At 38.9% G+C, this 12,539-nt stretch overlaps 1 protein-coding gene across 1 annotated transcript in view; it reads right to left on the reverse strand.

Annotated features, from left to right (window-relative positions):
• Positions 1–12,539, reverse strand: part of C5 (complement C5) — an 84,893-nt gene that overhangs the window by 30,795 nt on the left and 41,559 nt on the right. Inside the window, exons 23-26 of the mRNA XM_026408633.2 lie at positions 8,417–8,506; positions 6,864–7,076; positions 6,343–6,418; positions 1,166–1,325 (exon numbers count right to left, since the gene is read on the reverse strand). Of these exons, the coding sequence (XP_026264418.1) occupies positions 1,166–1,325; positions 6,343–6,418; positions 6,864–7,076; positions 8,417–8,506 (539 nt within the window). The remainder of the gene's footprint in view (positions 1–1,165; positions 1,326–6,342; positions 6,419–6,863; positions 7,077–8,416; positions 8,507–12,539) is intronic.

The following is a 12,539-nucleotide window of genomic DNA, read 5'->3' on the forward strand; positions in this document are numbered from 1 at the left end:
AGCTCTGAGGCTGCAGTGGCCACTTGGCTTGTGTTCATGGCTGGGTCCCTGCCACCTAGTACTTAATAAATATCTCCTGACTCATATGAAGTACATTAGTGAACATACCCACAGATATCTTGATTAGAGTCGCTAGTGCTTAGGCTAGCATTTGTACCCTCCCTTCTCTACCAGTGTATGAGCTTCTTTGTGTCAGGGATACTATCTGGGGTCCATTCTTCTCGGCTCTTCTGTCCTACCATGCCCATATAGGCCCTGGTATGTATCAGGTGCTCAGTGGACGGTTGTTGAATGAATGTGGATGGATGGGGAGATGGGTAGATGGGTGGATGGTTGGATGGGTGGATGGGTGGATGGGTGGATGGTTGGATGGGTGGATGGGTAGATGGGTGGATGGGTGGATGGTTGGATGGGTGGATGGGTGGATGGGTGGGTATCTCAAAAATAAATGTGCTACAGTATTTTACTGTTCAAATAGCACCTTGATGATGTTAGTTGACCCCATTTCTCATGGGAGTCCAATATTTTGCTATCGGTATAACAAGGGACCATTTTGAGATCCACTGTCAATCATGGAGGTCACTTGTGCTTGATATGAAAGGGAATGAATAAGAGCAGGCAGATAAAAAATTCTGTTGAATCTTATGTAAGGTATAGAAGGAATTTCTGAGCTACCTTGGAGCGATATTGTAATTTCTTTGTAATTCAAGTTTGTAAGTAGATTTTAATCTCAGAAAACTCTTCCTTTTGCTTTTTAAAATAAATTGACCCCCATCTCTCTTATTAACAGGGTCTAAAGAAGGTCTCATCTTTCACGACAACACCTTGATCTGCAAGAAGTCTGTGAACTTTAGGTACAGATTCCATACCAAAGGGAGGTAGACAAATTAGTATATTTTACTTATTCTGAGATCTCTGGAAGTTACCCCATGTGAACCACAAATGCCTGTTCTACCAGTCACTTATCTGACCTCCAATGAGCTATCTGAGGATCTCTCCATCTCAGAGAGTATAGGAAGGCTTTAGTATTCTTTGCCTCTTCACGAGAGGAGTTTCCTGCTAGATTACATATATGTTATTCCTCTTTTCTTCATCTTCCCCTAGTAGAATGAGAATGAAATTCATAAATAAAATTATTGCTAATTTGTATATTTGACTTCCTTACCTGTAATTTTATTGGTTGATACTGAGAATTTTCCTTAAAAGATCCGTTTTCCAACTGACAATTCTCAACCAGCCACAGTAAAGAATTACAAATGGAATTTTGGTTCTGCTCTACATATTTATTTACTTGTCCAAGTACTCTTAGAGCAAAAGCTGTTAACCTTTAAGACAGAAATCAAATAAATATTTAGAATGCTGAATTCCTTTTGGCTTTCAATTTGCAGGGTGTGTTAGTTCATACAATTTTATGCTTCCAAAGAAAGTAAAAAATTTAAAACACAATTCCAAAGGAAGTCACCATTTTACAAGGTGATAAGACATTTGAAAGATTTCCAAAACATTCAGTCAATAATAAATGCAAACAGCATGTCTTCTGTGATTACAACAGTGTTAGTTAGCCTAGAAGCTAAAACTGATTCCCAATGACAAGGAAAAAAAAAATACTTTCTAAGGTTAAAGAAAACCAAGGTGAAAGAAATAATTTTGAGTCAAGATACTGACGCACGAACACAAGCCATGGAAGAGTAAAACTGTAAATTCTAGGTTGTAAAATTTGCACAGTGTTGGCATCTAAATCGCTAAGGCTTGAATTTCCTTTCCCAGCACCCCTGGGATTGTCTTATCTCACTTCTTCCCCTTGAACTCTGCTGTTGACACACAACTTGCCACGACACAAGGAACTTTTAACATCAGGATTGCTTAGACAAAAAGCAATTTCAGTCTCTGTTAGGATCTAACACAGAACTATTAGGCAGGATGGAATTCATGACCTCCCCAAGCACCTCTTTCCTTTCTAGCTGCCCAAGAGCCGCTCCCTCTTGGCCTCTCCACATTCCAGACTCAGACCACTTGACTCCCCCACTCCACTTCCCCTCACTTTAAAATTTTGTAGGTTTATTTAATTTGCGTTCTTCTTTTTTAAAAAAATATTTTTTAGTTGTAGATGCACACACAGTATCTTTATTTATTTTTATGTGATGCTGAGGATTGAACCCAGTGCCTCACACATGTGGGGGCAAATGCTTTACCACTGAGCTACAGCCACAACCCATAAGATATTTTTGTGTGTGTATGGCAGTGGGGATCAAACCCAGGGCTTGTGCATGCTAGGCAAGCACTCTACCAACTGAACTGTATCCCAGATCTAATTTGTTTTCACTTGCTTTTTTTTTTTACTTAAAAAAATAATTAATTTATTTATTTTAATTAGGTATAAATGACAACAGAATGCAATTTGATTCATTGTACACAATTGCAGCATAACTTTTCATTTCTCTGGTAGTACACGATGTAGCATCTCACCATATGAGCAGTCATACACATACCCAGGGTAATGATGTCCATCTCATTCCACCCTTACTTCCCCCTCCGCGCCTTTTGCAAAATCATTTGCTTTTTTAAAAACGCATTTTAAGTAATTAATTTTCAGAGGGAAAACTTCCATATGATTAAAAAATCCAAATGCATAAAAGGATAGATAATGAAGAATCTTCCTCCTACCCACTCCCTACCCCCACTCTTCCTCATAGATCCTTCCAGATATTAAAGACAAGACAAAAATCTCCCTGTTACCTTTCCATCCCAGCCACACCAAAGCAGCAGTATATTTACATTATCCTGTACTTGGCTCTTTTCATTTAATAATATACCTTAGAGTCTATATTAAAACATAGTTTCCTCATTCTTTCACAGATGATTTTATATATTACAGTATTTTGGTACAGATTCCTGAAACTATTTTAGCTATGAACCTATTTATGGGTCTTTATGTTGTTCTTAATCTTTGTTTCAATAGCTTTATTAATTTTTTTAAAAAAATTTTAAGCTGCAGATGGACCCAATATCTTTACTTATTCATTTATTTTTTAACGTAGTGCTGAGGATCGAACCCAGTGCCTCATATGCCTGAGGCAAATGCTCTACCACTGAGCCCCAGCCCCAGCCTCTCCCCACGTGGGTCCCTTTTCTTAATCTTCCTCTGAGGACATCAGAAGGTCATTTTCTATTCTGTTGACTTTTAGGGGAAAGAATTGAGAGATTCTCTTCCTGTAATCCCCTGGTTTGCTCCTAAGCAGGAGGAATACTTCCATGATGGCCATATTCAAGAACCCTCACTGGGCCTTATATGGTGGCACACACCTGTAATCTCAGCAGCTTGGGAGGCTGAGGCAGGAGAGTTGTGAGTTCAAAACCAGCCTCAGAATCAATGAGGCACTAAGCAACTCAGTGGTACCCCGTCTCTAAATAAAATACAAAAAAAGGGCTGGGGATGTGGCTCAGTGGTTGAGTGCCTCTGATTCAATCCCCAGCATCTCCCTACAAAAAAAAAAAAAAAAAAGAATCCTCACTGGAGCTCTTTTGGAATCTAGCTTCTGGGAATGTCTTTTCTGTTAGCAGCCTAGAGAAGCCTAAAAGTGTAGTTCTAGGCCAGGCTCCCTCTCCATCTGTTAGCTATCTGGCCACTTATGCACCCTCCTTGGGCTTCAGTTTCAAGGCAATAGCAATAAAGAGAAAAAAGGTTCTCACTCCTGGAATCTGTTATAAGGATTAATTATATGACCACACCTAAAAATAGTTCTGGCTTACAGTTACATGTCCAGGGGGTCTAAGTGAGTCTATCTGCCTCTGTTTGGTCCTGGGTTGCCTCAGACCCAGAGTCCTCCAGGAATGGATGTTTAGACAGCTCTTCACTAGTTAATAATGAAGCAAGAGCATCTGGCTCAGGCTTTTTTGGGTCCTCTTCTCACTAACCTGTCTTTTCTAGATGGTTCTGAAATTCAAAATTTAAGTGTGACTTGGAGGAAAGGAGAAATTGTAGGTTATTTGACTTTCTTTTGTTCTAGACCTTTTCCAGAAGCTCTTTTAGGCTGGCTTAGCTCCTCCAACTTTACAATTGGATCTGGTATACTAAAAATTTATAGTGGAAAAGAATGTTTGAAACTGCCTTGAAGAGAAATCTGACAAAATGTAATGAAACTGAAAATGTGCATGCCTTACATCCCAGAAATTCCATTTCTGGGGATACACCCTATAGAAATTCACAGGTGTGCAAAAAGACATATGAAGATGCTCATTAGAGTGTAATTTCTGAAAATTGGAAAAATTGACCATCAAATGAGAATGGATAAGGAACATATGATGTGTGATATATTTGTAAAATATAATGCTGCATGCAATGAATGGAATGTACTAGATCTACCTATGTTGCTAGACCTAAAAAACTAAATGTTGAAGGAAATAGGCAAGTTGCAGAACGATAGCTAGTTTGATACTAGTTTTGAAAACCTTTTTTTAAAAAATCAAACACAAAAGGGACTCTTATGAATTAAAATAATCTAACACAAAAAAGTTCACAATCATCAATTCTGGGTTTTGTTAATATGAATAGTATATTTTTTTGTATATGTATACGTTTCAAAGTATGAATGATATTTTTTGTTTCTGCCCTTTATTTCTCCAGAAAATTTTTGTGGGTATTCAGGTGCTGTTTCCTCTTATGTATGTTATTTCTTTGAAGGAACTTACAGGGTCAAGACAGTACTCCTTGCATGCAAGTGCTCCTGTTTCTGGCTAAACGCTATCCACTCAGCTTTGCCCCGACTTCTTGAAGGGATCTGGTGTTGACCTAGAGGTCACGGGATTTCTGTTCTCCAGGCTTGCTTCCCAGTTCATCTTGTGGCAGTTTCCGGTCAGCACTGACACCCTTCTACTCCTGTAACCTAGTGTTACCCTCTGGTTGGTGTGCTCCCAGGACCCATGAGTCTTTGAAAATGTGCCACCTACACCTGGTAGACCCAATGCTGAAGTCTAATCTGTGGCACATGGTAACTGATTGGACTTGGAACCAAAAGCAAAGGGAGGGGTCAACAGCCAACTGAGGAGCCTGACTTGACGGGTGGGGATGAGGGTAGGGCACTGCCGGGCACTGATGAAAGGAACAGAGAAGTGTGTCCGAGAAGGAAAGAATGAATCGGGCACAGATTGTGCTTGAGGCCTTGGGCTGCAGAGCTTTGGAGAGAAGTTAGGCCTGGAGACATCAATTAGGGAGTCATCAGCATAAAGATATGGAAGTCATAGGCAAAGATGAGATTGCACAAGGAGAGACTGCAGGAAATCAGAGACCAGGGAGGAAATCCTGGGGACTCTTGATAGTTAAAAGGAAAAATCTAAAATTAAATCATTGTAATTTGTAAACTCTTTTAATGTGTTTCACATAGTGGAACACACCAAGTTTGATGAGCTATGTTTTGTTAAGTGTTTTGTCAAAGCATGATAGTATTTTTTTGAAAATAGACTGCTATGTGGACTTTTAATTCATTCAGACTACCTTCTCCTCAAATTATCAGAATTACAGAAGTTATAATTTATTGAATAAATACTTATTGAGCACGCGGTATATGAACCAGGCACGTACCAGGCATTAGGCACATTTGAAACTGCCCACATGCAGCTTATGTTCTAATGGGGGAGACAGTGGAATAAGTAAGAATGTTAGTACTAAATGTTAAGGAGAAAAGGGACACAAACAGAGAAGGACAGGAAGTGCTGGGATGGAAGCAAGTCGCCATTTTAAATAGAATGATACAGCAAGGGCCTTCTGGTAAAGACCTGAAGGAGATAGGGAACCAGCCTTGCTGACACCTGGGAGGGATAATAGACAGAGGGAACACTCGGTGCAAAGGTGCAGCGGTGGGAGCCTGCCTGGTGTGGAGAAATCACATAGGTGAGGTGACGTGGAGATCAGCTAGAGCTTTCTAACTCTCAATTAAAAGTTTGGATTCTACCCTGGATAAGATGGGAAGCTCCTGAATGGTTTTGAGTGGCCTGGCCTAATTTGCATTTTAACAGAGTTGTTCCAGCTGCTGTGTTGAGTATAGACCAAAGAGGATCCAAGTCTAAGTCGGAAGGCTAGAGGAGGCTAGAGTAATCATCCAGAGAGGATGCTGGCTTGGCCAGGATGGTGTGATGGAGTTGGTGAGAGCTAGCCAAATTCAGGATCTATTTTGAAGATGCAGCCAAGGATATTTGAGGATCAGATGTGTGTTATAAGAGAAAAAGAGGAGTGAAGAATGAGATAGGCTTTTAGTCAACTGGAGGAACGGAGTTCCGTTATGATAGCTATTCTTTAATTAATCAACTACTACATGAAATATAAGTTAAAAAAAATCTTCTACTTACCAAGTGCTGGCACTTCCGCCCCTCCACATGCTGTAAGAATGGTCAGCATTTTTGTAGGACATGATGCTCACCATCCCTAAGAGGCACCAGAAAAAGAACACAGAGCTCCACTGAACTCCATTTCTACTCAAAGAGTATCAGCCCCTGGGAGCAGTAAACTGCATTTGGTGTTGGGCAGCAAGCATGTGCTCTGTGGCCAACACTGAACTTCTCAAAGGAATAGCTTGAATTGGCAATTATCAAGTAGAACATTCTAATCTCATCAAAGAGGAAGGAAGTGTTCAGTAGGGTTTGGAATGCAGGTGTCTTGTCTCCCATCCAGGCATTTTGGAAAGTTAAGCCAAAATACTAAAGAAATAGTATCTGTTTATATAGTAGGTGCTGTGGATTCAAAGTGTGTTTCCGCCCCCCTAAAATTCTTTTATAATTAAGCTTTTATATAATTCACAACTTAAATGCTAGTTTAATTAAATATTTGCTTGAAACCCACTGGATTATTATGTAAAATAGATTATTTTTACCTTCTTTTATTTTTTTCTTCAGGTTCTGTTTTTTAGTTAACGAGTTAGGATGAAAAATGTTCCAGTGATTTCCTGTTTCCAGGTAGTGATAAACATAGAATACAGGGACAATGCTCATGAGCTCTGCCTCTGCACTCCCCTTGGGGAGGTGGGTGAGGAGGTCAATGCCTTCTGGACTCAGAACAGTAGACAGCACTTCACCTATAAGCAGTCCTGAAACAAAAGAAATCAAAGAAGACACATCCCCTTTCTATCAACATCTAACAGTGTACTCTAAAGAGAGAGGATCAACCATCTCTACTCTGCTTCTCAAAAATGACGAGAAGAACCATCTGGTTAGGAATGTGAACTTTAAAGAATCAAAAAAAGACTTAAAAACATTACTATTTTATAGTGGTAGATGGTATAATACAGTAGACAGATTATTGCTTAGAGAACATGGCAAACTGGTTGCCATTCAACCTGATAGATTTAGACCACTGTAAATCATAGTAACTATCCTCCCATGAAGCAAAGCAAAGAGCAGGAGAAGGGAGTGCTGGGATCGCTCTGCTATAACTCCCTGTGCAGCCGTAGGCAAGACATTTTCTGATAAATCCAACAACAGGATTGTGCATGATCAAAAAGGTCCTTTCCAGTAGCAATGATCTGTGATTCCAAGGTTTTGTCTGAGATAAAATACAGTCAGGTCATCCTGTCATATTGTGTTAACTTATTGAATTGTGAAGGCCAGAGACCAGGGGGAACCCATCAAAGATGCCACATCTGCAAACATACTACAGGGAGAGATACTGCTGTGGATTCAAAGTGTGTGCCTCTCCTATGCTGAACCCTAACCGCCAAGGTGATGGTACTAGAAGGCTTTGGGGAGATTAAGTCAGGAAGGCTCAGTCCTCATGAAGGGATTAATGACTTTATAAAAGAGGTGTGGGAAGCTGTCCACACGTTTTTGTCATTTTGCCCCTGTCTTTTGCCATGTGAGGTTGCAGCCACACGGGGCCACTTGGGAAGCAGAGAGCAGCCCTTGCTAGACACTCAATCTGCCAGCACCATGATTCCAACCTCCAACCTCCACAACTGTGAGAAATACATATTTGATCTTTATTAATTCTCCAGGTTCAGGTATTTTATTATAGCAGCACAAATAGAGTAAGACAGCCCCTCTGGGACCAGTCATTCTGCAGGAAAGCAACGTATCACAAAGCCTTCTGTGGAGCAGGATTAGTTAGGACCCTGAAAAGTTCTTTAAGTCCAGAAGCAGCTGCACCCCCATTTTAGTGGGGTCTCTGGGCCCATGACAGCCCTTACCCTCCATCATGGTTGAATTTATAATCTCCATTTAAATCGGGTGAGTGGCAGAAGACAGCTGCAGAAGCCATCAGGCATTTGAAAGGGGGGTGGGGGTGGGAGTAGCAAGCGACAGGGTACGCTCAAGGGAAGAGCTGTGTGTGTAGGGAATTGCAGAAACATAAATGCAATAATCACGAGGATATTTGATTTTTGTTTGAAGCACAAAGTGAAGTAAGTAATAAAAATGGGATTTATTAATTTACCTTTTACACTCAAAATCCTTTTGACATTTGTTTTGGGGACCAAATCTAATGGTATCCTGTATGGGAATTCCTTTCGTCTGCTAATGACACCTGTAAATTAAAAAATGATGAGACTTACAGACTTCTTCGGGGAAGAGACTATTTGTAGATTATTTATAAGGTACCTACTGCCAAATAATTTTTCAGAATAAAAGACTTCAATAATAACAATTAAAATTTTAAAAGAAAGAAAAATCATCAAGATTTTTGAAAATTAAATCCTAGGCTTATATAATCTTTTTAAATAAAATATTTAATTTGACTGTAAGCTTTCTGACATGAAATAAATAGGATATATCAAGTTTATTCACTAGTATAGGGTAGCATGCCATTTTGTCCAAAGAGAGAAAATTGTTCCTGGAACTGAAATCTAAAAATAAACTAATATGTAATTTCTTAGTCAAGGTTATTTGAACACTGTTGGGAAGCATGACCTGAAATTCTTTCCACTGTCCCCTGTCAGCCTAATTTAGATATCATTTTTTTCTCTATGTCCTCAACAACAGAGTTTTAGCATACTAGTCTCAGGAGAATTTTTCTATTACAATCACTCAGTGGTTTATACCACAAAATGATAACATTTATCATTGTACTGATAGAGTACCAAGCACTGCACTAAATTCTTTAAATGTGTTATTACATTGGATCTTCACAACACTTCTGTGTGTTAGGTCTATTTTTATTATTTTAATTTTATAGATGAGCAAATTGGGCTTGGAAAGGCTGAAGGCCACTACCCCAGGTGGAGCTGTGATCTGAGCTGAGGAAGTTTTACTGCAGAGTCCATTGTAGTCACCAGAAAGAGAATCTACCTCCTGTTGTCCTGCTAAGAAGGCTCTTTCAGGACAGGAACTATCTCTGACTCAAACTGAAGTTCACAAAGTCCCTGGCTCATGGAAGATGCTGAAGAAATGAGTGACAGTTTGCAATTTAATGGACGAGTCACATGGCTTTGCCAAAGATGCAGGAATGTTCCTGATGAGACCTCTTCCTCCATTAGCCTTGAAAAGTGCAGAGGAGAAAACATTCAGCATTTGTTTTTGGAGGACTGGCTAACTTCACTTAGCATTATCTTCTCCAACGCCATCCATTTACCTGCAAATGCCATGGTTTTGTTCTTTTTTAATGCCGAGTAAAATTCCAATGTGTATATATGCCACATTTTTTAATCCATTCATCCACTGAAGGATCTAGGTTGGCTTCACAGTTTAGCTATTGTGAATTGAGCTGCTATAAACATTGATGTGGCTGTGTCCCTGAAATACCAAATATTTTCTCTGATACAAGGAGGTTGACTCATAGTGGGATTGGGAGAGAGAGCATGGGAGGAATAGATGAAATCTAGATAGGGAAGAGGGGTGGGAGGGATTAACCAGGCTAGTGGAATGTGATGGACATCATTATACGAAGTACATGTATGAAGACTTGAATTGGGTGTCAACATACTTTATATACAAACAGAAATACACAAAGTTGGTATTTATGTGCATTAAGAAGTGTAATGCAAAAAAAAATAATGTTACCTTAGATTAGGTAGAGGGAAGTGAAAGGAGGGGAAGGCAGGGGATGTGGAGATAAGAAAAATAGAATGAAACAGACATTATTACTGTATGTATGTATGTGACTGTATGACCAATGTGATTCTACAATATGTATACTCAGAAAAATGAGAAATTATATCCCATCTATGTATGATACAAAGTATATAAGTGCATTCTACTGTCATGTATAATTAATTAAAACAAATAAAAAATAAAAAAGAAAAGTGTTGAGGATATTACATTAAGATAAAAGTCAGTGAAGGCATTTAAGAGTCTTGTAGTATGGCTGATGGAGCTTGGAGTTCAAAGAGAGCATCCTAAAAATATGTGGCACTGAGCAAGACACAACCTATAATTCAGTATGTTTCTTAGTTGGATGGAGGTAATAACTTTTTTCCTCAAAGGATGTGTGTGAGGTGAAATGGTATAGATAGAGAAATTGGCATACAGTTCATGCTTGATGCATGACACTTATTTATAGAGAGGTGTTTGTGAATATCTAAATTTGAGCTTCTGCCATTTTCTCTCCTGATACCTGCTCTTGATTATTTTAATTCTCATTTACAACTCTGCTACCATATGGAAAAGCTAAAGGAGGAAGTTAGAACTCAGGAAGTCAATTTTACTTCTTTTAAGAGATCACGAGCAAAGAACCATCATGACATCACATGTAAAAGTAGATTCTAGAAAGATTAAGATGCTAAAAAGCTGAATCTGTAAAATCAGTAGAATGAGATATCCATCAATGTCTTTTTGACCTAAGGGTAGAGGAAGATTTCTTAAAGATTATCCCAAAATAAATAATCAGAAATCAGACAAATTATGATGGATTTGACTATCCTAGTATAAAGAATCATTGTTCAAAACCCATTTAGATTTTCTGTTACTGAAAGTATATCAGAGACAAAATGAAGAAGAAATGGACAAATCCAAAGGGAAATAGGAAAAGTTAAAAAGATGTGAACAGGCAATGGGCAGGTGGAAAATTTAAACAGCTAATAAATATATGAAGAGATGCTTAAAATTAACCAGAGTAATCGATACTAAAATGACAATGAGATATTACTTTATAGCCATCCCCCCCCCCCCCAAAAAAAAGACACAATTCACAGAGGTAAGTAACAGAAATAATTGGTGATAGCTAGGGAGAGAAGAGGACCCTTGTGCTGGTAGAAGCGCAGGAATACTGAAGAGTAAATGACATTAAATATGTGTGTGCCCTTTGACCCAGCAGTCCCACTATATAGTCCAGATAAATGCTTATCCGGATTTTTCAAGGCTAATGCTTCCCAGTGCGCTGTGAGACCCCATTCTCCCTCACCCATACACATATTTTCATATTTCCTTTAACATTATTATCATCCATGTACTTTTTCAGGTTCATCCTGATTATTTCTAAAACACTGAATTCTGTAGAGTGTCACTGTGGAATAGCAATTTCAATATATAAATATTGGAAGTATTAATAAACTCTATAAGATAACTGGATAGAATCGATTGCCATCTTAACCCTCTTTGGCTTCCTAGAAGGCAACGAAACTGCCTGAATCTAAGTTGCCAAAAATTATAAGGAAAAAAGGTCACATGACAAGATGGGAAAGAGGCGTAGACTTGTTTCTCTTCCCAGTGCCGGGTTGGAATCCAGGGCCTTGTGCATGCTGGGCAAGTGCCCCACGACTGAGCTATATCCCCAGCCCAGAAAGTTTTAAACTAAGAAATTCCCTAGAGGGATTCATTCTAGATAAAAAGATCATTCCTCTCTTTGACCCTACTGTTTACACATAGGACAAATAAGAAGGGGCTGGGATTTTTCTTGCAATAATGTCAGGATAGGAAGCACTGTTGATGAAAGGACATGGAGGCTCTGAGGCTCAAGGGCCCTGCCCCAGGCCTCAGATCTCAGAACACGCAGTGTCTCTACCCCTAGCCCACTCAGGAGTGTCCTCTGTGGGTGTGTGCCTGGGTGGCTACATGCAAGTTGGAAGGAGCTTTCTGTTGTTACTCTGCTGAAGTCATCCTTATTTAGTTTGTGATACCCAGCTGATTTAAAATGTAAAAGTAGTAGCACTTTGCTTTCCCTGAGGAAACAGAACTCTGAGTATAGTGGTCTTTAATTGTAAGTAAATGTCTTTTCCCCCACTTTTGCATCATGGAAAAAACCAGAAAGCACTGAATATGACAAGAAGGTAAATTGTAACAACTTAATATGAAGAATGACAGTCTGTCTTCCCTTGTTGAGAAGAGTTGTTCACAAAGCACATTCTAAAAAATTCAGAAATATATATTGTATATTTGTGTGTAGGCGTTGAGTTAATACACAAATGTTTACAAGAGTCTAGCTTCAAGGAGTTTGCATATCTCAGTTGAGGGAAAATCAAAGAATCAGGAGCAATAAAGAATGGATTTGTAAAGTGATCAACATTATTGTGTTTTCAAATAATGCATGCTAAATAATTATGCAAATGACCTTTTCTTTGGACTTATGGTAATATAACATAATAGTATAAATTATTATTGTGATGGATAGAAAATAACTGACATAT

This window comes from Urocitellus parryii, chromosome 4 (genome assembly GCF_045843805.1).
Source record: "Urocitellus parryii isolate mUroPar1 chromosome 4, mUroPar1.hap1, whole genome shotgun sequence".
In the NCBI taxonomy this organism is placed as follows: Eukaryota; Metazoa; Chordata; class Mammalia; order Rodentia; family Sciuridae; genus Urocitellus; species Urocitellus parryii.